Raw genomic sequence first — 27,242 nt, 5'->3', positions numbered from 1 at the left:
GCAGACTTTGCTCTTTGCCTGATACATTTCTGAGTTAGTCAGTTTGATGTGATATTTCATAATTTGAATTCTATGTTGAGGGGAGGTGTGCTTTGGCTGAAAAAATCTGCTTTAGTTATCCAGGTATTTGAGGCAGTTATGTAGCTTCTCATACCCAAGGTTTGTTTTGATATCTGCATAAGAGGTGCTGCATAAGAGGTCTGGTTTCATATGTTGGTATGGCAGAATTGTGCCTAGGATAACTAGTCACATGGACTCGTCACCATTTGTTAATATGGTGTTTTTGGTTTTTATGAATAATGGTAGTCCAATTGTTAGTGATGATTGAACTCCAATCATCACTAACAAATGGACCACTGTTAAGGTGGCCACGATAAGTCCAGGTTATTTTGCATGATTCCTATTTCATCAGTTCTTTTTTCAGATGTAAAATCTTGTAATGGTTTTGTTGACTGTCTTCTATTTTTGTTATGATGTATACGTTTTGCCCCGTATACATCATAACAGAAACAGTGACCTTGCTTATTGCTGTGTTTCCTTTGGTTTTGGCTGTTCAACCCTTGATAATGTAGTAAAAATCTTAGGACCTAAAGCATTAAGTATCATTTATATTTTTTCATTGAATTTTATAGGTAATCTGCTCTTATTTTTCAGGACTTTTAAATTTTTCCATTGTAGCAACACCCATCAGGTTAACACTCCTACCCATACATTTACCTAATCTGTTTACCTATATATATATATACAGTAAACCCCTGCTATTCACGGGGGTTACGTTCCTGAGAAATGCCGCGAATACTGAGTTATGGCTCCCATAGTAATAAAGGGGTTCCGTACCAAGTATGAAATATATAAGCAAAACTAGTCTAAAATTTTGTCTGTGTGTATTATATGTACCTTCAAAATATGACTATGTACATAGACAGTACATAGTGAAATGCAAGCATAAGGCATCGAAATGAAAATAAGAAACAATTTAATATTAAATGTAATATTAATTAGAAATTTCAAACCAGCGCCTTTGCTAGCTAAAAAACTTATCCCGCCAGTGCTATCACCAGTTTCGCTAAAGTGTTGATAAAGGAGTTTTGCCTTTTCACGAATGAGTGAACTTAACGGAATTTTATTTTGAGTTCGGTCTTCTATCCACAGATTTAAAGCTTTTTCCATTTTTTCTAATTTAACATCACGAGTTACAGAGCAAATTTTTGAAGCAATCAGCGCGTTTTGACGGACACTATGGTGGATTTTTGCTTCCGATTTCTTGATTGATCGTACCGTTGACTCATTGATTTTATAATGTTTTGCCACTGAGGAGACACTTTCACCATTAGAAATTTTGTCTAATAACTCAATTTTATTCGCTAACGTCATCACCTTCTTTGAGCTTTTCACAATTCCCTTGTTATTCATAGCGATATTTTTGTAGGGGTTAGGAAAGAATTTGTCCACAATAACGTCACTTTCTTCCGTTAACACACTCGAAAAAGTCTGTTTTCACTAACACACTGCAAAACGGTATATTTTTTGCTTTTGTAAGCATATCAATTTATAAATTGATATATAAATTTATTCAATTTATAAGCATATAAATTAAAAGCAAAACACGAATTCTTCCATGACAAGCGCATAGCACATACCGAACAAGGATTAGCGAGAAACATCCACGCTCGCGATTTTGTCACCCCTCTCCCCCCACCCACTGAGCGCTGTTTTGACCGGGAAAGATAATTTTAGCCACGCCCATGTTTTTTTTTTTTTGACGGAAAATGTTCACGGCGATTTAAAATTCAATTTTTTTTAGGTTTCATTTTATATTAAATCAGCGACCGCGAATATGCGAAATCGTGAATACAGATACCGCGAATAGCGGGGGTTTACTGTATATGTGTGTGTGTATATATATGTGGAGGATGTGCATTTGCTGCCTCTAATGATAGCTTCATATTTATATTTATTTATTTTTATTACTTTTGCCTAACTTTTACATCACATTATATATATTAGTGGTAGTATTGGGTTGATATGCAGCGCCTGTGCCGCAGCTAAATAAGCAGCGCCTGTGCCGCCATCTATTCTTTTCCCTTTCTATTATATAAGCTGGTTAAGCTTGCATTATGTCAGTGGTGTGGCTCTGATCAAGAGTGCTGGCTGTTCTATGGATTATTTCTCGCTGCGTAAGGACCACCACCATGCAAATCCTCTGCATTGGTCGATCTATCGGAGAATGGAAGGGTGGTTTGGTTCTTCGATATTTCCGCCTTTGCGATGATTTGTATGACGATTGAAATGCAGTGATTCCATGACCATTATTGGCCTCGTGGTCCTCTGTCGATATGGGGCATAATGGTCAGTCTATCATCTTGATATTTTAGTTTTTGTAGTTTCTTTAACCCCTTTTTGGTGATATTTCACGTCTTTTGGAACTGGTACCTTCTAGGGGGGTACCGCTAAATTATATATAATTGGCATTATTTTAAATTTATATCGTTTTTATTAATTGGGTTTAATTACTAAATTATACAGGGGATTATCGACTACTTTTTTGTCTTATTATTATCTCTATTTTCCCTTCCCATGTTTGTTTATTTTATATTATTTTACGTTACGTTTCGCTCTGTATTTTTGCCATACTACTGGCTGATGTTTTTTATTTTAAATATCATATTTATTTTAATTATCAGAGATATATATAACCAGTTCAGACTAGATTTTTTTTTTTTTTTTTTTTTTTTTAATGACCTTGTGTTGATTATTTCTAGTATAGCACCAAGCTGACTTAAAGGATTACAGATTTCCTAAAGTAAAATTTTAATTTTCTCTTATAAACCAAATAGGTACAAACAAGCATTAATATAATATTTAAAGAATTATTTAACATTTTGAATTAGAATTATTATAAGAATTTTGTTTATCTATACTTGCAATTTAAAAGCTTCTTTTGCATGTAATATTAAATATTTTTCTTTAGATGTTCCTTGTAATAAAGATGAGATAATAAACATTGTGAATCAATTTGCCTACGTAAAAACAACAATCTGGGGCCAGACTTTTGATGTCCTTTGTGAACCTGTTCAGAGTGATCCAAATCATTTAGCTTACACTGGCATGTACTTAGAACATCATACTGATATGAATTACAGAGAAAAATCTCCAGGTAAAATTATAATGTCAATATGAACTGAACTTTATTATTTTCATTTCAAAATGCTTCACTTGTTAATTTATAATTGCATCTGATTATTTCTATATATTCTTTAGCTTGGAAATATGGTTAAAAAATTTATGCAGCCAGTTTTCATTATACATTACAATTGTTGAAGAGAGTAACAATTCATTACCAGTAGGATTTTTCAAATTCATATAAAGCAAGAATGCATATATTTTTTGATTTTTAGTAATTAACATGTTTACTGACGTGTATTCTTTAAGTGGCACCCAAGTGATGTGGAGTGATAATCATTCTTAAGTGGTGTGTGTGTTTTTTTTTTTTTTTTTTTTTAACCCAGTTGTCAGCTCTGTGCCGTAAAGACTTGGTACACAGTTATGTTGAGGCTAGTTTATATACATGCAATAAAATTTTGATAATTTGAAATCACAATTTTATCAATATTACCTCTGTTTTAACTGAGAATGGGAATATTAATATAGATAATAAGTAGTTGAAGATTGTAAAAATCCAGAGCATGGTAATGACACAATCATTAAAAAATATGTAGATGAAAACATTAGTCATATTACAGAAAAGAAAATTTACATTTAAAAAATGACTTCATCAATCTTAAAAATGACAACCAGAAATTAAATAATGAATTTCAGAACTATTAATCAACCACAAACAGCAAGATTTTGATAGTATTGAGTTGAATATTGAATCATATATTAGAGACAGCTGAAATTATATCTATTAAATAACAAAATAAAAATCTCCTAAAGATTCTCTTAAAGAAATTAATAATGTGAAATTAAACCTTGAAACTTATATTGAATAAGACAGTAAAGAAGTAAACCCTTGAATATGATATAAATGCATTAAACAGTATTAAAATTGATAAAGAAACTTTAGACAATGTTATCAGTTTAAAAATGAAGAATGTATTGTCCATAAAGGATAATGTATGTGATGTAAATAATAAAAAGAATTGCTAATTTAAAAGATCCCAAGGACCGTAATAATATAGCAACTAAGTTATTTGTTGAATATACTATTATACCAATATTATATCTGGTATAGGTATCTTATATACCTATATCATATGTTTTTAGTGCAAATAATAAGAAAATAATTAAGTTAGTCTTCTAAAGATGGTTGAGATGCTGTAAATGAAGGTTATGTTGACCAAATAAAATTTAGTACACAAAATGCATTGTGTTTCCAGTGGGTAAAAGAATCATCAATCTGTTAGACATTCAATACCTAAAAGCATATTCCATTTTATATAACTACTAAAGAACCTAGTGTTTTACTTGAAGATTTACAAGAAAACAATTTTGAAATGCATAGTGGCATTTTTAGACAGACACGAAGTTAACTAATAACATGGATTTTATATTTACAACTTAATTTCAAGGTGGGGAGGAATTCTCTTTTGTTAAATTTAAATTACATATTGAAAAACAAAAATTTGAATATAAATGAACAGAAGTAAACAAAGGACAGACCTCATTTATATCAGTAGATTTTTTAAAAATATTTCATAATTTTTTTAAAAAATAAATGGGTGAAATAGTTTGTTCTAAGATTCTAAAACAAATGCCAGGGAGTTGAGATTGTATTCATACTTACCTTTTACTAATGATAATTCTTATGAAATAGCCTTCAACTATTTTGTAAGAATTACTTGCTATTAAACTTACAAACTATCCATTTGCTGCTGTGATTGACAGACCATATTCTCCAGTGTATTTCCCATTCAACAAAACAACATTTTAATGAAATAATTATTTTAAATTGGAAAATATATCTTATGTATTACATATACATGGAAAGTATGATGACTTGTTACTTAAGCTAATCAATATACTGTATGTTAACCTTGTTATAAATAAATGATTTGTAATAAAAATAAGCAACTATATTAAAAAGTTCATCCATATATATATATATATATATATATATATATATATATATATATAAGCATTACTGGAAATGTATAATATTTGAGACAGTAAAAGAATTAATCAAAAAGTTTAATAATGCTTGGTAAAAAAGGGGTTAAAATGGTTCAGGAAGGCTACAGATATGCTAATTGATAAAGGTAAACAATTATTTAATAAATTAAGTGATAAAAATATGAAATGTCTTGGTCATTAACTGGAGGTGGTTTCAAATTTTGTATTAATTATTTCCTAATAAATGGAAGTAGAAACACCCAATGTGGAATACATTTGAACAACCTCTTACTGATGTAATCAAGTATATTTTATTAATATTATCAGTATTATGATATCATTATGAATATTATATGTATCATTAGCAATATTATGAATATCATCAGTACCTTGAAAGAAATGTAAATATTCGGGAGCTTTCAAAGTATATAATTTTGTAACAGGAAAGCAAATGAATTTTTTTCCCTTAAGGTGTATATTTATATGTGCAAGGATATACACTGAGTGATCACTGAATTATGACCATGCCCTATGAAAACTGAATGCGACCTGTTGACCATGTGGTGTACTAGAGTGGGGAGTTAGTCGACCTACTTAGCATAGATAAGGTGTCAGTGGTTCATTAGGTAGTAAAATTCCAAGCGCAATGGGTAAAAGGAAGGATTTATCAGACTTTGATAAAGGACAGATTGTGGGTGCTCGATGAGTTGGTGCCTCGATTTCCCCAACGGCTGAACTGGTGGGGTGTTCAAGAGCCGCCGTAGTTCAAGTATACTAGGACTGGTGTAAAAATGGTCAAACAATGATCCAATGGCAAAATTGCGAAGTTCAGCGAAAGGTTGATGTTAGAGGTGAGCACTGGGATCTGATGACTTGAACAGGCGCAGCACTGTTGAAGAGCTGACTACCCAACACAACATGGGCCAACCCGGAACAATATCTGGCATGACCATGCGTTGCACTTCGCACGTATGGGCTGTACCAGTAGATGACCCCTACGGCATCCTCTCCTAACCAAGATTCATCGGTGTAAAAGACTCATCTAGTGCAAAGAGCATGCAAGTTGAATGTTAGAAGACTGGAAGGTGTGCTGATTGGATGAGTCACGTTATTTACTCCACACCGTGGATGGTTGTGTACGGATTTGACGTCAACAACACAAGGCTCTTGATCCATCATGCATGGTATCAAAAGTGGAGGCAGTTGTATGGCGTGGGGCATGTTTCATTGGCAGGAACTTAGATCCCTGGTGTATGTGGAACAACGTATCAGTAGTCTCCGCTATCATCAACTGCTTGCTGACTGCATACACCCCCCCCTCTATGTTACACTTTTTCCCGAATGGCAATGGTGCCATTTGGGAAAAAGTGTAACATGGGGGGAGGGTCATCTTCCAAGATGACAATGCACCGAGTCATTGGGCACTTGTTGTGCAGGAATGGTTTGAGGAACAGTTCTGACTTCCAGCATATCAATTGGCTTCCGAACTCCCCCTGATATCAATCCCATAGAGCACTTGTGGAACACTATGGAAAGGCATATCAGGCATCTGGATACACCAATCGCCTCCATACCTGCATTGCTGACCGCATTACACACAGCTTGGTTGGTCATACCTCCCAAATGCTTCTGACATCTTGTTGAATCAGTGCCAATTCGGATAGCTGCTGTACTGAGGGCAAAAGGAGGCTCCACGAAGTATTACGTAAATGGTCATAATTCAGAGATACACTCAGTGTATAATAAACTCTGACAGTACTAAAATCAATTCCAAGTGATATTATAACCTTAGAAAATAATGGTTTTAATATTTTTTCTAAGATGAAACTTTTAATTAATAATAAAATTATAGCAGGTGTTTGTGTGGTATAAAAACGTTAAGTTGAAAATATAGTAAATTTTTCCGATGATTATTCCAGATCCCTATACTACTAATATGTTTTGGTATCCTGACACCTCAAATACTTCTAGATTTAAATACAGCAAACTCTTGATTTACCGGGATTGGATTAACTGGGACACTTAAAGACTCAAAATAAAAAAATCAACCAGAAATCATAAAATTCAAGTAATAAGAAAGAATATGTATAAACAGATGTTTTGCAAGTCGTAAATAAGCAACAAGAAGTGGCATTATAAGCCTTCATTGGGAGATTAGTGTGCCTATTATCTTGAAACCCCTGCTGTCTTCACACACGCCACTCAAAAAAAAAAAAAAAAAAAAAAAAAAAAGAGGCAAAATGTTTAGTTTTGTTTTAGTAAGTTGCGTCAATTGTTGTGTTCCGTCGCACCACAAAAGGACAAATTTTGTTCCGATATTTGTCAGGGATGTCGGATTTTTTTTTTATAGTATTTTTTTTTTTTTGTTTAGAAATCGCAAAAATTATGGGCAAACGCAAAAGTTGTTTGAAAATAGTGCATCTGTTAAATCTCTAAGGAACCATTATAATGTTGGTGACCAAACCATATGCGACATTTTAAAAAATAAAGGGAAGCTATTTGATTTAAAATCTACATCGTAAAAAATAAAGGGAAGCATCGTGGACACGCGTGGTAAGTTTTTTTGTTTTTTAACTATTGCCATACTTTTTATGTAGGTTGCTGAACATTTTTCGATCGGTAAGTCCCCGACTTATGTAGCTTCGGACTTACATTATGTTATTTATATTTTTTTTATGGCTGAAGATTTCAGTGGAGTTGACATACATTTCACTGTAATAACGTAAAAACCCACACAATTCCAGATATCGGTATTATCACAAATGCAATAGGATCGAGTTTACTACCCATTTACAATAGATTGCACTAACAGAAAAGCCCAATAACCCGGAAAGTGCAAAAAGTTTTTTTTCAAAAAATTTAATTGTGACTGTTATCATGGTGCTGACTAAGAGAATAAGTGACAGCGTTACTAGTAAATCTATTAAGAATAGGAAAGCGATCAATAATAAAGATGTATGAAAATGGCCAAACATCTAAGTATCGTGTGGAATTCAGATTTGTCAGTGACAACGGTGAACACAATAAAGGAGAAAGATGGAATATGAGAAGCGGTCAGCACAATGAAGTCAACTATAATAACCAGGGGTATGAAATACATAGTTTTTACATGTTTTTTTTTTCTTATGTACCACTCTTGCTACTTCACAGCTGTCCCAAGTTTTTAATTGAACTAATTAAAAATATCTAACTATTTTTCTTCATTCTTTTGAGGATGCTACATAGTGTTTGTAATTTTGGCATATCAGGAATACAGTAGCAATATTTTATTAGTCATTCCCGAGTTATGTAAAACTCTACCTACATGAGAAGTCCTGGAACGTATCTCTTACATACGTCGGAGAAACTGTATTTTTCGATTATCCGGGCACTTTTTTTTATCATTTATCCCAGAAAATCGAGAGTCTACTGTAGATTCAATTGTGCTCTGGATTCATCTAGAGCAGCATTTCCCAAACTGGTGTTCCTGGACCCCTGTGGGCCCATAGGCCAGTTTCAGGGGATCTGCAAGATGGACCCTCTGGAACTGGTCAAATTATTCGTTCTGTGTACAGCAGATTGATGATAAATGAAGTTATTATTATATATATATTTTTATAAAAACAAGAATAAAGTTCAGTGCTTTTAAACAAAAAACTTTGAATTATATTTTCAGAAAACCCAGTGTGTACACACACACACACACACACACACACACACACACAAGCATATATATATATAGGGGTCCAAAAACTTGTTTTGAGTTTAGAAGGGTGTTTTTTTTTTTTTTTTTTTTTTTTGAAGAGATCCGTGAACTTTTTTTGAATTTTGAAAGGGTTCATATATCTCAGTAGTTTGGGAACTACTGATCTAGAGAATTAACAGTTTTTCAAATAGTCTTAAAGATAAAATTAAATGATTTTAATGAAGGATTTTCTAAGATATTAGATTAACTAAAGGAAATGATAAAAGATGTTTTTGGTCACCTCACCACTCACTATCTGGATTCTGTAGAAATGTTAAAGTGCTTTAACAGTTGAATCTTGAAACCTTCCATCCCTGACCAAGGATCACCTATATGAATTACATCAGTGTTGATCAACTAGTTATATGTATTGGCTTATGGTACTCATCTGTGTACATATTCGATGGATCGAATATGCACAGATAACTGCATTGGTGAAACCGAAGTAGTTGCTCTTAATATTTTCAAGGCTTTTGATTTTATTTGGCATAAAGTTATTCTAAATAAGATTCCATCTTATGGATTGCCGCTTGTGTATTCTGCAATTAAGATAGCCAGCATTTAGTGACTTTCCACTGCAGATGGTAGTATTTTTCTGACTTCTCAACTAATGTTAGCGTTCCCCAAGGTTTAGCGCTCTCTCTCATTAGTAGTAGACGTAATAGTGGCAAATGCAAGAAAATAAGCTCATACATTATGAACCAAAAATAAGAAAAGCAAAACTGCCCATTTCATCTGTCCAACCCTTTTAATAGTTTATCTAGCTCTTAAATTTATTCAAACTACTCACATGCACAATATCAGATACAAGTTTGTTCTAACAATCAACCGAGCTCCAACCATCCTTCAAGAAAGTTCAAGAAATTATAATATATTTTTTTTTTTTACTTCTTGGTGTTCATTCATCTTTACAATATATATTTTGTTCTGTAAATAATATGTAAATACATGATATTTGACGAATAATGAATTTGTGGAAAATAACTATGTATTTTTTTTTTTTTTTTTTTTTAATTTTAAGCAAGTGTTATAACTGGAATAACCTAATTTTGTTATCTGGGTTATTCAACAGGTTCACTTATTCCATTGGGTTGTCAGGATTCCCATAATAGTTGAATTAAGAGGATTTTACTGTAATAAATCTAGTTTAATGTATTTCTGTTGATATACTAAATAGAGTTTAAATTAATGTATGAAATTTAAAACTAGTAATGCTGAAACTTAGAATATACGTAAGTTAGTTATAATCAAGTTTAATACAAATATATACTAACAAAATCAGTAGCTTTCGAGACGTGTCTCGAAAGCTACTGATTTTGTTAGTATATATTTGTATTAAACTGGATTATAACTAACTTGCGTATATTATAAACTATGGACCCCAGTACTCCAGGCCCATTTGTTACTAATACTGAAACTGTTGTATTCAGTTGTCTTTGTCTTTAATGTAGTTCTTTTACTGAAGAATATATATTTTTCTATCATACTTTAATTTTTGCCTGTGACTTAACAATACATTTTTGAATTTAGTCATATAGAAACAAAGATATACATATACCTTTGTATATGTATTCTTTTTACCTTTATGCATGTATATACAGGTAAATATTCCATCCCCTTTCTCCCAGTTCCTCATGCTGAACTTTGTTTCTTGTCGGTGTTCCACTGGAGATAGTATGTTGAACTGTTTTTCTTTTTTCAGGCTGATTAAACCTCATGAAGGGCTCATAAGAAATGCTTATTCAGTTTTTGGAGCATCATTTTCGTTGGGTTAAATTTCTTGAATTCTATTGTAACATGTAGTATTTCTATATGCTAATAGTGAAAATTCTTATTGAACTGAGTTTAATTAAAAAAAAAAAAAAAAAAACTATTAATAAGTTACGCATTTGCCTATATTCAGTTTCTGTCATAATGACTGTAGAAAATCATTCATATGTATTCCATTTCTATGCTGAATATGTAGATTAGAATTCATAGTGCAAATGATGCAAGAAAGCAAGCTTATAAGCATCAGAAAAAAAAAATCCCACATCACCTGCCCATCTCCCCCTCTAATAGTTTGTCTAGTACTTGAATTTATTCAAACTATCCACTTCCACAACAACAGATGGAAGTTTGAAGGAAAACTTCCACTCATCTATCCTGTGACCATCCTCTTCAATTTGAATTTCTGTTCCCTCAAGTCGGATCAAGAGGAAGAATGTGAATTCGAAGTACAGTCAGTCCTCGTATAGCACGATAGTTGTTCCTAAAAACCCTCTGGCAATATAAACAACAGGCCCTATGGGAAAAATAGGGTTAGGTGCCGACCACCCAAGATTGAACACACATTTGTAACCTAAACATTACCAAACACAATAAATAATCGTAATAAAATATGTAAAAAATACTTACATAATTTTATTACGACTGCTACGTAATAAAATATTGCTAATGCTTCTATCGTAAGCGGCGCCTCCGTAGCTAGGAGCAGCAGTGCGTAGTACACGCTTCTTGATTAGACCGGGGTTTGAGCCCGTGACCACCAAATACGGAGGATGTGGAAAGGTCAGGGAATGACCACTGCATATCCCTGGAGCAATATGGCCTTAGTTGCTAATGCTCCAAATAACAAACAATTATCTATAGTAAGCAAACTTGTTTTTTGTTTGATTTTCTATCCAAACAGATGACAGTTGTTCCATCTCTTCCAATTCTTTGTCTTAATCTAATGGTTTTTAATTACACTTTGAGTTGTTCCTGCTACGAAAGTTGTTTTATTTTCTCTGCATTCTTTGCAATTCTCAGCGTTGCCTCATTTAGGTCTGTAGCACGTTCAATATCACATGGTCTTTCATTTTGCTCAAATATTTTCACAATTTCATATTTTTTCTCTATCGACAGAGGCGGACTGGCCATAAGCCTTACCGGGGAAACCCCGGTGGGCCAAAGGCCAGTGTGATTTTGGCCATGAACCATAGTGTGAGGCCACTATAAATTTTCCCAGGTAAGAATTTTTGACCCAGTCCACCTCTGTTTATCGATATATCTTTTCTTTTTCTCTCTGAATCTGTAGTGTCTTCACCAGGACGCTTCTTTTTCACACCTTTTAAGTATTTTACTCATTTTTAGGGAGTAAAGCACAATTACAAAATGAGGAGGCACACTTGATGCACATAAACAAAGCTGGGTATGTGTAGCAACTGAATAAACACCGTAAAGGCAGAGATACACTATTAGCACCTGACATTTTACTAAAGCACATTTCTAGGGGTTACTACCATAAAACAATGAAAACAATTTCCAGTTGCGTTTCTGCTAGTGGAATCTGTTATAAACTGGTAGTAAACTCGATCTAATTGCATTTGAAATTATACCGATAGCTGGAATTGTGTTGGTTTTTATGTTATTATGGTGAAATGCGTTTCCCCTTCACTGATATAAAAAACAAATACATTTTCAGAATCTTCTCTTCATTCCTATCGTGTTGCGTTCGGTTGGGGTGATTCTGCGTTCGACTACCATTTCTTGTAAACACAAAGGCGATTCGTGCATAAGCGAATTCGGTTCGTGTTATATAAGATATCATTCCCCTATTTATAAACTGTGTGTGATCGAATTCGTGTAGTGTAAACACGTGTTATACGAGGACTAACTATACTCTTCATATTCAAATTCTGCATCCCATATGTCGGAGTGAGACCATGTCTCCGATACAGTGTAATGTCTGCATTGATGAGTTAATCAGTACTTCGAATTGCATAATTACTCAGCTAGGGTTTGAAGTACTGTTAACTTTCTCATTAATTTTTGAGCAATAGCTTATTATCTCAGTACCCACCTAAAAATCCACGATTAAAATTTGAAATTCATAAGAAGTGGAATTAAAAAGAATTTAAACTATATATATATATATATATATATATTTTTTTTTTTTTTATTTATTTTTTTTTTATTATGAAAACCCCAAACACAAGAGGTATTAGAACCTATAGTACTTAGCATGGGTTGGAGGTTGAGAAGATGAAAGATTTGTTGACATTAGACTTGAACTTCTGTAGACTGTAATTTTCAGGAAATACGTATGGAGGAAGGTTGTTCCAGAAAACAGCAGTTGAATGAATAAACGATGAAGATGAAAAGTTGGTTCTGTGAGTTTGAAGTTGGACAGTAAATGGACATTGGCTGGTGGGGGCACATGTTCGGACTGTTTTGAAAGAGAGAATGTGAATTACAGAAGCCAATTCAGAAGAACAGTGCCTATGGAAGTATCTGTAGAAAAGGCATGCAGCAGAAACAGTATGGCAAGGAGATGTACTGTTTCTGCTGCATATAAAAGTGCCCTAAGGAAGAGAAGTGCACAACTTTTCCTAGGTTGTCATCCATAAAAGAAAAATCTAGGATGGAACCTTAAGAACCAAGAGTCCGAACGCAGGATTTTCGATATTGTCATCATCAGTTGATTTATGTGATATAAGCAACTGATAGTAATTCTAACTCCCAGGATGCATTCCTGTTTACATACAGAGACCTTAACATGTGCTAGGCACCATACTGGAGAAAGATTTGTTTGCCATTTGTTTGCCTCCTATGAAGTATTCTGTCGAAACCACTATCACGAAAGCTTCATATTGGAATAATTTGTAATTAGAATTCAATATGATTAAAGTTATTGCGGAATCTATTAATGGGTTGTGATTGAGAGATTGTGCATGCTGGCAAGTTTAGTAATGGACTGGTTGAATTATAAACTATTATTTTGATAATATGCTCTTGTATTTGCTGATCTTAGTTGATCAATATTTAGAAGTTGTGCTGCCTAATGTTGGGCATTACAATTTTGCTGGCATTTAATAAGATATATTATATTGTTTGTATCTTCAATGTTATATTTATATGTCTTTGTAATTGCTGAAGGAGGCTCTTAGTCTATTGTATGAAGAAAAAAACTGCTGTGATATCTGTGCCTGAGAAAATGTTATGAAGTCGTCGGGCGAATTGACTATGACTTGGGAGTGTGACAATGATTAGTTATTGTCCATTCTATTATTTTGAGGATTATTAACTCTATTCTTAGAGTTAGTAATCCTCACTTCCATTATAGTATTTTGTATTAGTTGTTTTGGGTAATTCCTTGTGATAAAAGTTTTGGTTAAGTATTGCTATATTCTGCTGCTGTATCTTCTTTGAGTGACTATATTTTATGGCCAAGTAAATCTAATTATATAAGACTTGATTTTGTTGTACTATAAGGATGGTGAGAATAAAAGTGTAAAAATTTTCGTGTGTGTGTGTGTGTGTGTGTGTGTGTTTTTCCTGTATATCCATGTTTTTGTGTTCAAATTTATATATGGTTAGATTTAAGTTAATGCTATGGTTTTCCTCTAATTCTAAGGTATATTTGAGTCTGTTGTGTATGGAGTTAAACTTGTGTAAGAGGTTATCGATAATAGTTTTATTGGTAATTAAGAATGTCATCAGCATATCGTATAAATAGCTTGATATCAGTAGGAAAAGTGTTGAGGATTTTATCTTCGACAGCCTCTAAATAAATTTCTGAGAGTGGGGCTGAAATGCTTAATCCTGTAGGGAGTCCCTAAATGTCATGCTCTAACAGAACTGGTTAATACACAAAACAAGTAATATTATTAACTTCCACATCAGAACACGTTGTAACATTAACGTGCAACAATTAGAGTATCTCAAAAAGCTTAGTAAAGAAGACAACATTATTCAAAAAGCTAACAAGGGTGACACCACTGTAATCTTAGACAAATCCGTGTATATGGAGAAATTGAGAAATTCTTTCGAACAAAACACATACAATATTGATAATAAATACACAATATACAGATTGAAAAATCAGTCTACTCAGGCAACCCCAGGGGCTCACATCTGGTGGGTTTATGGGCTTGGCATACCCAGGGTCCTGAGCTGGATATCATCAGTCTTCTCTTTCTTGGTGATTCCCTTCTTTCTTTCTCTCTCTCTCTCTCTCTCTCTCTCTCTCTCTCTCTCTCTCAGGGTAACTTGGGAATTTTTTTTTTTTTTTTTTTGGCTGGTGCAGCATAAGCCTCAGACTTCCTTGCACCACCACATGATTAATAATAATAAAAAAAAAAAAAAACTTAGAGCCAACAAAGAAATTAGCTTGCCTAATCTTCAAAAAACATAGGCATAAGAAACAATATCGTGTCGTGCATTTTTGGGGCTGTCAAGTTACACAAAATAGGCCACCTGCTATGCCCTATAATCTTGTACAGGAAATCTGCGTTTGCTAGTCTATCATCATTCCTAGTTAAAATAATCTCAATCCTAATGAAATTTTCAAAATTTAGAGTGTATAACACCAATCAAGCATTTGAAAAAATTAATAAATTTCTTTCAACAAATTTGGTTCGAGAATGATATTTATTAACAAGGTTATGGACTCCCTATGAGATTAGCTATTTCAGCCTCTTTCAGAAATTTATTTAGCAGCCGTCAGAGATAAAATCCTCAACCCTTTCCCTCCCAATATCAAGCATGTTTATGCGATATGCTGATGACATATTATTAATTACCAATAAAACCGTTGTCAATAGCCTCTATTCAGAGTCACATACATTTTTATACAGTTCATTTTCAATTACCAGTTTAGATGGCAGTTATATCTGACATATGTAGTTCATTTTTACTAGATATAACAAATGCTGTAGAAGAATTTCTAAAATTATATTTTATATTCATTTTACCAATTATATAATTTTCTGGCCCATGAAATGATTTATTTTGTGAATTGAATTTTTTTCTGTTTATAAAAACATGGAAAAACAAAGGACTCTTGATATATAAATTTTTTATTCCATTTTGTATCTACATATATTTCAATATAAAATTATAACTTTTCACATTCTAATCACCCCATATTGTTTAACTATATAGTTACTGTTATTAAGAATTGAATTCAGCTAGAAAATATATTCTTGATAAGTAAAGTTTTCAAAATAATTTTTCTTATTAAGTTAGTATGGCTTATGTGTTGTCCTGTGTTACCTACAAAAAAATTTAGCATTTCCATAATTACAAGAAAAGACTTTGGTAATAACCAAGTTAGAGCAGCTGGCACTTGGTATGTTTTGTTGTATCTTAACACAACTTTATATCTGGTACATTCAGCAAAATCAGATTGCTGAAGTTTATTTATATGTAGCATTGGTGTTTGATTACCATTATTTATTATTTTTTTTTCTTGTTTAAATTAATAGTGCAATTCAAAATAAAAATAAACAGATTGTCAAATTTCTATTAGTGTATAAATTAGTAAATTCTGCAAAGATAGACTCAGCTATTAGTATTAGTAGTGGAAAATAATGATGCAAGATTAAAAAGCACCAGCCAAAAAAAAAAAAAAAAAACCCTATACACTTCAGATTCATACCGTCCAAAAATTTGTCTAGTTCTTCTTGAATTTATTCAAACCACCCACCTCCACAACAACAACAGAAAATGTAAGTTTGTTCCAACAATCAACCACCCTCTGGCTGAATGCAAACTTCTACACATCTATCTGCGACCATCCTTCCTCAACATGAATTTATGCCACCTCATGTGTGTAGTCTCAGCAAGAGGAAGAATGTCATTAACATTTAGCTTACTCAATTCATTCAAGGCCTTAAACACCTCAGTCAGATCTCACCGCAGGTGTCTACTCTCCAGATGCTGCAGTTTGCAGAACTGAAGCCTTTATTGGTAAGAGCACTGTTTTGTTCCCTTCACCAGTCTGGCAGATCTGCAACCTTCCTAAGGAGAGGGCTCCAGACCTGTATACGGTACTCAGTGTGGCATAATTATATCCTTGTACAAAGGGATAATTATCCCTTATATGTGATAGAAAAGTTTTTATATATCATTGACAAAACTTCAATGAGCTGTCATGGCAGCCTGTCTGCACTTCTGAGAGAATTTTATATCTGACTGCACACTCACCCCCAGGTCTTCATCATTTTCCTCAGTATAGTACCACACAGTTGGTGTGTTAATCTGGGTTTACTTTTACCCATATACCTTGCATTTGTTAATTTTAAACTTCAGCCGCAATTCTCATTGACCTCTTTTTTTTTCCTAGATCTTGTTATAGTAGCTCACCCTGATTACTGTCATGAACCACCTACCAACCTTTGTATCATCTGCAAACTCAGACATTAAGCCTGATATACTTGCATCAATATCATTAATAAATATTCAAAACAACAATTGACTCAGCACCACTGAACCCTGGAGAACTCCACTAATAACATTAGTCCATGAAAAGCAGTGCCCATTGATAACTCTGTCAAATCTTCTCCCACTCAACCATCCCTTTGTTCATAGCAGTAGCAAAAGCTTTCCTGAAATCCAGTAATTTAACCCCAGGCTTAGCACACCTAGGGTCATGAGCTGGATACCATCATTACTTTTTTTTTTTTTTGTGATTTTCTTCTCTCTCTCTCTTCAAGATAACTCAATTTTTTTTTCTGGTGCAGCAAAAGCCTCAGGTTTACTTGTACCATATGGCTAATAATAATAAGATATCAAATTTTTTTTTTTTTTTTTTTTTTCATCCAGTTCCTTGGTCGCTGCATCATTGTATCCAATCAGGCTGGTCAGACAAACTGACTCGTCAATAAAATGAGCGAATTCGAACTGCTGGTTAAAACAAGTAAAGCGGACATAATAGGGCTTACAGAGACGTGGTGCCACCCGGAAATTGGGGATGTTGAGTTTAAGTATGGCTTGTATAATGTATTTAGGAAGGATAGGGTAGATAGAAGGGGTAGTGGGGAAATGCTTCTTATCAGAAGCAGCCTGAGTGCGATGATAGCTTTCCCGGATTCAGACATTTCACATGCTAGTATAGAGTCTGTATGGTGTGAGATAGTTGGAAACAATGGTATAATGCGAGTAGGAGTAATATACAGACCGGGTGATTGTGAAGATTATGACAAAAGCCTCTACATGCAAATGGAATGGGCAAGTAAGCGTCAATGTCTTATTATGGGTGATTTCAATTTGCCTCTAATTGATTGGAGTACATGGGAAGGAAACTCGACATGGGGAACAAAATTTTTAAATCAACTAGATGACTGTTATTTGTATCAACATGTCAGAGAAAGTACTAGAGAAAAGAATATCCTAGACCTCATCATCACACATGAATCAGATGACATAACAGGATTGACAGTAGAGGAACCAGTAGCAGGAAGTGATCACGGAGTTCTACGATGGATAATGACGAGAGAGGTAGCAGAAGTAAAAGGCAAAGGAATGGGTTTTAATTTCAGAAAAGGAAATTATGATGCCTTAAGGTACTATATGGCCTCTATTAACTGGGTAAATATTGTGCAGAAAATGAATACATTTCAACTGTGGTACGCTTTTAAAACATTAATCACAGATGCCTTGAATGCATATATACCATTAAAAAAATACTTCACGAGGAGGGTTCCAAGTTGGATGAATAGTGAAGTTGCCACATTACTTGAGCAGAAAAAGGTGGCATGGAAAGGTTACAGAGCAATAAAAAGTACTGAAGCCTATAACAGCTACAAGGTGATGTGTAATAGAGCCACTGAAAAGGTTCGACAGGCAAAGGCAGTTTATGAGAAATCACTAGCAAGCAGAGCAAAGAGGGGGGAGATAAAGAATTCTTCACATATATAAATGCCAAGAAGAGCAGGACAAACCAGATCAGACCTTTACATAAGGGAAAGGGGATAGTATTAAATACACCAGCTGCCGCTGCAGATGAACTCAACAGTTATTTCACATCGATATTTACAAATGAAAAACCTTTTGTGGCAATAGGAAATTGTGGGAGCGAAGTTAAAAAATATGTAATTAATGATATTGAAATTTCGCAAGATTATTTAATGAAAAAACTTTCGAGCCTACAGACCAGTAAGGCTCCTGGAGTTGATGGAATATACCCTATAATCTTAAGGGAGGTGGCAAGCGAGTGCATTGAACCATTGAGGCTAATTATGCGAGCATCACTAGACTCAGGGGATTTTTCCCTTGGATTGGAAAAGTGCCAATGTATCTCCCATACATAAGGGTGGCTCTAAAAGTGAAGTTGGAAATTATCGACCTGTCAGTCTGACTTCAGTAGTAGGGAAAATCATGGAGGCAATGATCAAGGGTGGAATTCAGGATCATTTGGATCGAATCGAAATTCTCAAGGATTCTCAGCATGGTTTTGTAAAGGGAAAATTATGTTTAACAAATCTGGTTCGCTATTTTGAAAAGGGTCACTCATGAGCTGGATTTAGGGAATAATTTCGACATTGTTTATTTAGATTTCAGCAAAGCTTTTGACTCAGTCCCACATGAGTGGTTGCTTTATAAGCTGGAACAGGTTGGAATCACTGGGAAAATCCTTAGATGGATAGAAGGATGGCTTCAGGGCAGGAGGCAGAGGGTTGTGATAAATGGCTATTCCTCAGATTGGGTTGATGTAAGAAGTGGAGTTCCCCAAGGATCAGTATTAGGACCACTGTTGTTTTTAATTTTCATAAACGACATTGATGAAGGGATAGAGGGCGTGATGTCTAAATTTTCAGATGTTAAAATTGGTAGAGTAGTTAATTATCACTGTCAAGCTGAGCTTTTTCAGAGAGACCTAGATAGACTTCAGGAATGGTCAGAAAAATGGCAGCTATGCTTTAATCCAACAAAGTGTAAAGTATTACACCTCGGAAACAGTAATCCCAAAATAACTTATTCACTTGGTGGAGTTCAACTAAACCCAGTACTGGAGGAAAGGGACTTGGGTGTTACGATACGGTCAGACATGAAATTCTCTGAGCATTTTAAACAGGTTGCAAGGAAGGCCCATGGGGTCCTATCGATGATCTATCGAACTTTTGCAAGTAGAGATAGGGACGTGATAATCCCATTATATAAGGCTTATGTTAGACCACACTTGGAATACTGTGTTCAAGTATGGAGACCGCACCTAAAGAATGACATCGAGCTTCTTGAAAGGGTGCAAAGACGGTTAACTAGCCTGGTGAGATCTGCAAAAGGGCGTCCTTATGAAGAAAGACTTTGAATATGTGGGTTGCAGAGTTTGGAAACTAGACACCTTAGAGGAGATTTGATTGAGGTGTTTAAGGCTCTGAGAGGCATCAGTAAAATGAATGAGGACGAAATTTTCAAGATTATAAATGATGCTAGAACTAGGGGACATAAATTCAAGTTACAGGTGGGGAGAAATGTTTAGATTGGACTGCAGGAAGTTTTATTTTAGCCAGCGAGTTATAAATTACTAGAATAAGTTGCCTTCGTGGGTGGTAGAGGCCGACAGTTTGGGGAAATTCAAAGGTCATCTGGATAGTACCTTCACGTAAGGGAAGCACATAGGACGATAGGTTTAATTTCCTTTTTTTTTTTTTTATTAATTATTATTATCTATTTATTTTATTTATCTATTTTTTTTTTTTTTATCATTGTTTTGTTTGGATATTTTATTTTATTTATTTTATTTTTTTGGCTGATGCAGCATAACCCATAGGCTTTCTTGAACCATGCAGCCATTACTAATACTAACTGCCCACTTAACATATTCATGCAGTGACTGTAGTATAATGTCATTCTTGTCTAGATGATACTTTCTTTGCTTCTCTAACCAGCTCCATTAGTTTTCTTAGAACTGATGTTAAACTGACGGTCTGTAATTACTCATGTCACCTTTTGATCTCCCTTTATGAATTAAGTATACATTTGCACATTTCCAGTCCATAGGAACCTCCCCTGAATCCAAGGATGGTCTTATAATTATGGCTAAGTGTTTGCTCGCCTCCTTTGCTGCCTCATTTAATGTAATTGGATAGATTCTGTCCACCTCAGGGACCTTTTTTATGTGTTTAACTTCAGCAATTTCTCCTCAGCTCCCCTTTCAGTTATCACAAAATCATCTATCTCCTCCTCCATCTATCTATCTCCAAGTTTGATAAACTTCTGCCATCCTCTCTCCTAAAGAATTCCCCATATGTGTGTGTTTGTTTGTTATTTGGTTTTTAGGAGCATTAGCAACTAAGGCCATATTGCTCTGGGGATATGCAGTGGTCATTCCCTGACCTTTCTGTATCCTCCGTATTTGGTGGTCACAGGCTCGAACCCCCGTCTAATCAAGAAGCGTGTGCTAAGCACTGCTGCTCCTGCCCACTCGGCTATGGAGGCGCCTCCCCCTTGTGTGAATGTAAATGCAAAATATTTGTTCAATTTGTCAGCAACCTGAGCATGGTATTCAACAATTAACCCACTGACATCAATGGTTAACCAGTGTATTCAACCCTTCCTTCTACTGTTAATATAAGCATAGAAGTCTTTGCATTCTTTTCCAAAGGAGATTAACGAGCCAAAACTGCTTTGGCTTGTTTAACCTCCTTTGTGACTTGATTAGACTAATTTATTTATTTTAGATTACAGAATAATTTATTTATAAGCTTCTATATCATCTGATAATTTATATCCCACACTTTTTTCTTCTCAGCTAAAAGTCTCATCAGTTCGTCCGACATCCATTTAGTTCTTGAACAGTGTTTCTTAGTTGGTATGAAAAGTCTAGTAGCTTTTTTGATTACTTTATGGAATGCTTCCCATTTACAATTTGCTGTTGTTAACATTAGTTGGTCCACTGCATATAATTAAAAACTATCTGAGACCACAGTAGTTACTCTTATGAAAGCAAAAGCCTTTCCCTTGATGCTTGACAGTAGCATTAGTAGAGGCATTTGATGCAAGAAAACAAGCTTATGTAGCATCAGCCAAAAAAAAAAAAAAAACCATTTCCACTTCACCCGTCTGTTCGTTCGAAATACCTGTCCAGCTGAGCCTTAAACTTCTTTTAGGCTATCAACTCCCACAACAAGGGATGGAAGTCTGTTCCACCAACAAACCACCCGCTGGCTAAAGGCAAATTTCCGCACGTCTATCCTACATCTGCCTTTCCTCAATTTGAATTTATGCCCTCTCAGGTGATTATTCTTAGCAGAAGGAAGAATCCCGTCAGCATTGAGCATGCTCAAACCATTCAAGGCTTTATACACCTCTATCAGATCACCTCACTGGTGCCTAGTAATTAGCAAAACTTAAGCCTTTCTTTGTAAGAGCACCCCTTTGTTCCATTCACTAATCTTGTTGCCCTTCTCTGTACTCTGTATTCCAGCAGCTCTACATCCTTCTTTAAATGAGGCCTCCAGACCTGTATACAGTACTCTAGGTACTGTATACAGGTGATTATTCCCTTATACAAGGGAATAATCACCTCCTTATCTCTGCTAGAAAAATTCCTATATATCATTGACAATACACCATGAGCTACTCTTGCAGGTCATCTGCACTGCTCATAGAACTTCATATATGCCTGCAAAATCACCCCCAGGTCCCTTTCATTCTCTATCACTGTCAGTGTAGTACCACAGAGTTGATAGTTGCTCTGGGGTTGCTGTTTCCCATATGTAGTACTTTACATTTATCAATGTTAAACTTCATTTGCCACCTCTCAGCCCATCTGCTCAACCTTTCCAGATCCTGTTGCAGCAGCATAGCGTCAGTAGTGTCCTTGACAACCCTGCCAACCTTCGTATCATCTGCAAACTTGGACATTAAGCTTGATATACCATCATCAATATCATTTATAAATACAGAAAACAATAATGGACCCAACACTGAACCCTGAGGGACTCCACTTATAACATTAGTCCACGATGAGCAGTGTCCATTGATTACCACTTTGTCATCTCCCCCTCAACCACCCCTTTATCCATAGCAGCAATTTGCCTCCAGTGCCACACTGCTCCAATTTGTGCAGCAGTCTTCCATGTGCAACTGTATCAAAAGCCTTTCTAAGATCCAAGTATATAATATCAATGTTATTCCCTGCATCCAGTTCTTTTGTGACTGCATCATAGTATCCAATGAAATTGGTCAGACAAGACTTCCCCTTAACAAAACCATGCTGTGTCTGAGCTATAACTGAAATCTTGTCTAGATGATCCTGCAGTGCTTCTTTAACCAGTGCCTCCATTAATTTTCCTGGAACAGAAGTTAAACTCACAGGTCTATAATTACTTGTGTCAGCCTTTGATCCTCCTTTGTGAATTGGGGTCACATTTGCACATCTCCAGTCTGTGGGTACCTCCCCTGAGTCCAAGGAAGCTCTCATAATTATGGCTAAGGGTTTGCTTACTTCCTTTGCTGCCTCCTTTAATATAACTGGATAGATCCCATCCACCCCAGGTGCCTTTCTTGTGTTTATCTTCAACAATTTCTCCTCCACTTTACTCTCAGTTATTACAAGATTCTCTAGCTTACTGCCAGAGTTGAATACACCTCTGGCATTCTCCTCGACTCCTCATGTGTGAATGTCGACGCAAAATATTCATTTAGTGTGTTAGCTACCTGAGCAGGATCATCAACAGTTGACCCATCGATATAAAGTGGACCAATCTGATTCATCCCCTTCTTTCTAGTGCTTACATAAGTAAAGAACTCTTTTGCTGTTTTTCTTTGCATCCTTTGCCAAAGATTTCTTGTAAACTGCCTTCGCCTGCCTAACCTCCTTTGTAACTTGGTTACAGATCAACTTATATGTATCATAGGCTTCTGTGTCACGTGTTAATTTGTATGTATCCCATGCATTTTTCTTCTCTGCCATATGCCTCATTAGTTCATCTGACATCCATTTAGGCCTAAACCTTGAAAAATATTTCTTAGTTGGTATGTAAAGTCTAGTAGCTTCCAAGATAAATTCTTTGAATGCTTCCCATTTTGAATTTGCTGTTGGTAACATCATCAGTTGGTCCCACTGTATAGAATTTAAATACTGTCTCAGTCCATCGTAGTCGCCTTTACGAAAGCAATAACCCTTCCCTTTACCCCTAATGGTAGTTACCTCTTTGAGTAAATCCCACTTCAGAACACTGTGATCACTGCCACCTTGTGGTTCATTTATCTGCAGATTCTTAATGCATGAAGAATCACTACTGATAATCAAATCAAGAGTATTACTCCCTCTAGTTGCCTCCCGAACATGCTGATGTAGAAAACAATCATCCAGTAAATGCACAAAAGCCTTGCTAGTGTGTGAGTGACCAGCCCCCAAATTCCAGTCAATATCTGGGAAATTAAAATCCCCCATTATAAGAATCTCTGATTTTCTGGCCCACTCTGTTTCTCTGTACAGTTACTTATTATACTCATCAGAGTCATTAGGCCTATAGCACACTCCTACTCAATTTTGATCTCCCAGTGCTTATGTCACACCAAACTGACTCGACACTGCACTGTCCAGCGATGTCGACCTGCTTCACTTCCTTGGATTTTATGTGTTTCTTAACTAATAGCGTAACACCTCCTCCCTTCCTATCCTGTCTATCCTTTCTGTAGACATTGTACTCCCCAAATTCCAGTTCTGCATTCCTTATATCTGTGTGACACCACGTCTCTGAAATCCCAACAATATCTGCCTTTGATGTTTTGAGCAATACCTAAAATTCATCAAATTTGTTTACTAAACTCCTAGCATTGGTGTACACACAAGTATACATGCACCTGCTCTTCCTCTTAGCCACCCTAACACAACCCATGTGTTTACTTGTACCGCCATGATTCCCAGCAGTCTCTGAAATATCTTGCATCTTATTTTCCAGGCTGCTGCTCAATCCAATAGAAGCAGTGCAAGAATCACTTTCTCCTCTGCCAGTGGCTACTGTTAATCTATTAGTCCTTGTATCCCCCGAATCTAGCAGTTTTCCGACCCACCTAACACTGCCTCGATAGCATCAGCAAACATTCTTGCACCCTTTCTATTTAAGTGTATCCCATCCCTGTAGAAGCAGTCTCTCCTGGTAACAAGTACAGAGCAGGCTGAAAAAAATTCTACCCCTTGAGCCCTGCACAATCTTTCTAGGGCCGAATTGATCAACAGGGCTCTCATCATATACTCCCTCCTATCGTTTCTGGGCAGAATTGCAGACACTTTCAAATTCAACCCTAATTCACGGCTTTTTTTTCATCAGTGACCTGTACTTATTAAGTATTTCGGCCGGTCTCCTACTCTTAATATCATTAGTGCCAACGTGTACAACTATATCACCTTTTGTGCCCTTAAAAGATGATATCCGCTCTACAACGTCATCAACCTTTGCCCCTGGCAGACATACCCTGGTCCTGTTCCACCTATCCTTTTTACAAAGCATGTTTCCCTGACAATAGAGTCACCAACAACTACTAGTTCCTTTGGGACCAACGCATTCTGCCTTGGGGGGTTGCCGCTGTGTTGCGCAATGACCAAGTGCAAGCTCTGGCATTGGTGTGGGCAGCTGAGAGCTTGATGGGCCCCTCACTTGTTATCCTTCGAGGGCATCCACCCTGTCCTTCAAGCTCTCATATAGGCCGATAACAACGCTGAGTTGTCGCCTGATTTCCTTACACTCCTTGCATCGCGTACATACAAAGGCATCCCCCATTGCAGTATCATGTCCCATACCTGACTGCTCTGCAAAAATCAAGCAAATAGTGCATTTTTAAAGGCTGTGATTCAGAGGGCAACTGCCCCCCTCATTTCTCCCCTGAGCCACAGCATTCCCATTAGCTTGTGCCTTTTGCTTTGCTGCTCTGGTGTGAGTCATGATTTCGATTTACTTTCAATAAAATTTCAATTTCAGTACAAAATTAAATCCTAAACTTGTATCCCACCACAGTTATAACGCTATATTTATGTTTCAGTAACGAGTGTTATCTACGAAATCCCTTTATATAACTTCCGTATCAAGTTATGTATTATTTATTTTTACTAATTATTTATGTTATGTAACCTAAGTGGTTATATGTATAGTTAAAAGTACAATTTAATTGCCAATGAAGTTTGACAAGATTAATAGATTTTACTGATTAATTTTCTCTTAACAATGGCGGCTATTTACGAACGGTAAACACGTGGATTTGATACCCTTTCCGATACTAAGTAATACTTACAAAATCTCTATCTAAGTTACTTTAAACTTAAGTACCGCAAATAGGAATATAAAGCTACTCTAGAAAATAAGTTAATATGTCAATTTAAACTAATAAAGCAGAAAATAAATCAGAAAAAACTTCTGTTCCAAGAGCAGCAGAAAGCCACGTCCGCACAGGCAACCCTCGTCCTAATATGTATATGTTCTGAAACATCTGTTGTGTCATCAGCCATGACAGCTACGAATGCAGCTTCTTTAATTTCTCTTTTTATTTCATCCCGGCATATTTGCATCAACAGTCAAGAATAACATTCTGAATAGTTTTTGAAATGCCTTTAAATGCTGCATTACTTTCTAAATGGTTTTTTAAATTGGAATCTAATGTACAGGCGGAATTTATTAATCCTCTGAATACTCCTGGATTTTTAGAATCGTCATTTTCATCATGTCCACGTAAAGAAATTTCAAACTGCCCACAAAATTTAATGCAGTCTATTATTTTAGATAATGTTTCACGATTCTTGGTAACTTTTCTGTTATGTTTGCAGATCGAAAGTCTGTAAGCCTCACTAAGCTGTGAGGCTTACAGACTTTCGCTTACTAAAAGCGATAGTGAAATCACATTATTAATGTTTCTTCGAACTCTCATGTTTTAGTTTTTTTTTTCCTTTCATTCTGTTTGTTTGTAAAGCCATTTTTTGCCACATTAAGTCACCTCTGAACAGTAAACATGGGAAACAAAACAATGCATTTTTAACTTCACAACCACAAAGCCAACTTTTCCTTTGGTACCATTCAGTTTTAAAACTGCAAATATATTTCTTATTATTACTTATTTCCTGCTGAGAAATTTGAATCTTTGGTGTGTGGCGGCCTTCTTTTTTAATCGCATTTTTTTCTTGGAGAGAGAATTGTGAAAAACTAAGTTGATGAAGTTTATTCACTGTCGTGCGATTTACTTCATGGGGAAGCATTGGGGCCATGATCGAATCAAATTTCACAAAATCGTGTCGCAAAAATAATGTTATACTTACACATCACCTCATAATATAACTTCAACTTACCAAATTCAAGCTCCTTTCGCAATTAAGCTGTAATCACATAATTACACTGTTGAATGTTGAGTATTGACTTAACACTGATATTATTTAGTTACTTAATGGAAATTTGAGTGAATAACAGACACCGACATTGTGGCTACACACCCATCATGGTCAACGATGAAAGCTGCACGCACGCTTTACAGTGACTTTGATTCATTTCACCTATAAAAAATGTATATTGCAAGTGGCCAATATGCTGGTTGCCAATGGCAGCCAACTACCAGGTATTTATTGGAATGCAAAATGTGTCACTGCCTGGTGCATATTGAGGTCTATGGTTAATTAAACTTCAAAGTTGGAAATGTTTTCATTTTTATTTGTTTATTATTGAAATGTTTA

At 35.3% G+C, this 27,242-nt stretch overlaps 1 protein-coding gene across 1 annotated transcript in view; it reads left to right on the top strand.

Moving 5' to 3' along the window:
• The window catches only part of LOC150077390 (uncharacterized), a 219,791-nt gene that overhangs the window by 142,982 nt on the left and 49,567 nt on the right, over nt 1-27,242 (top strand). The window contains exon 6 of the mRNA XM_090385627.1: nt 2,972-3,157. Coding sequence (XP_090241753.1) covers nt 2,972-3,157 — 186 coding nt within the window. The remainder of the gene's footprint in view (nt 1-2,971; nt 3,158-27,242) is intronic.

Source organism: Mastigoproctus giganteus, chromosome 12 (assembly GCF_048544385.1).
Source record: "Mastigoproctus giganteus isolate SK-2022 chromosome 12, ASM4854438v1, whole genome shotgun sequence".
NCBI classification, from domain to species: domain Eukaryota; kingdom Metazoa; phylum Arthropoda; class Arachnida; order Uropygi; family Thelyphonidae; genus Mastigoproctus; species Mastigoproctus giganteus.
This window is presented reverse-complemented; position numbering and strand designations above follow the sequence as displayed.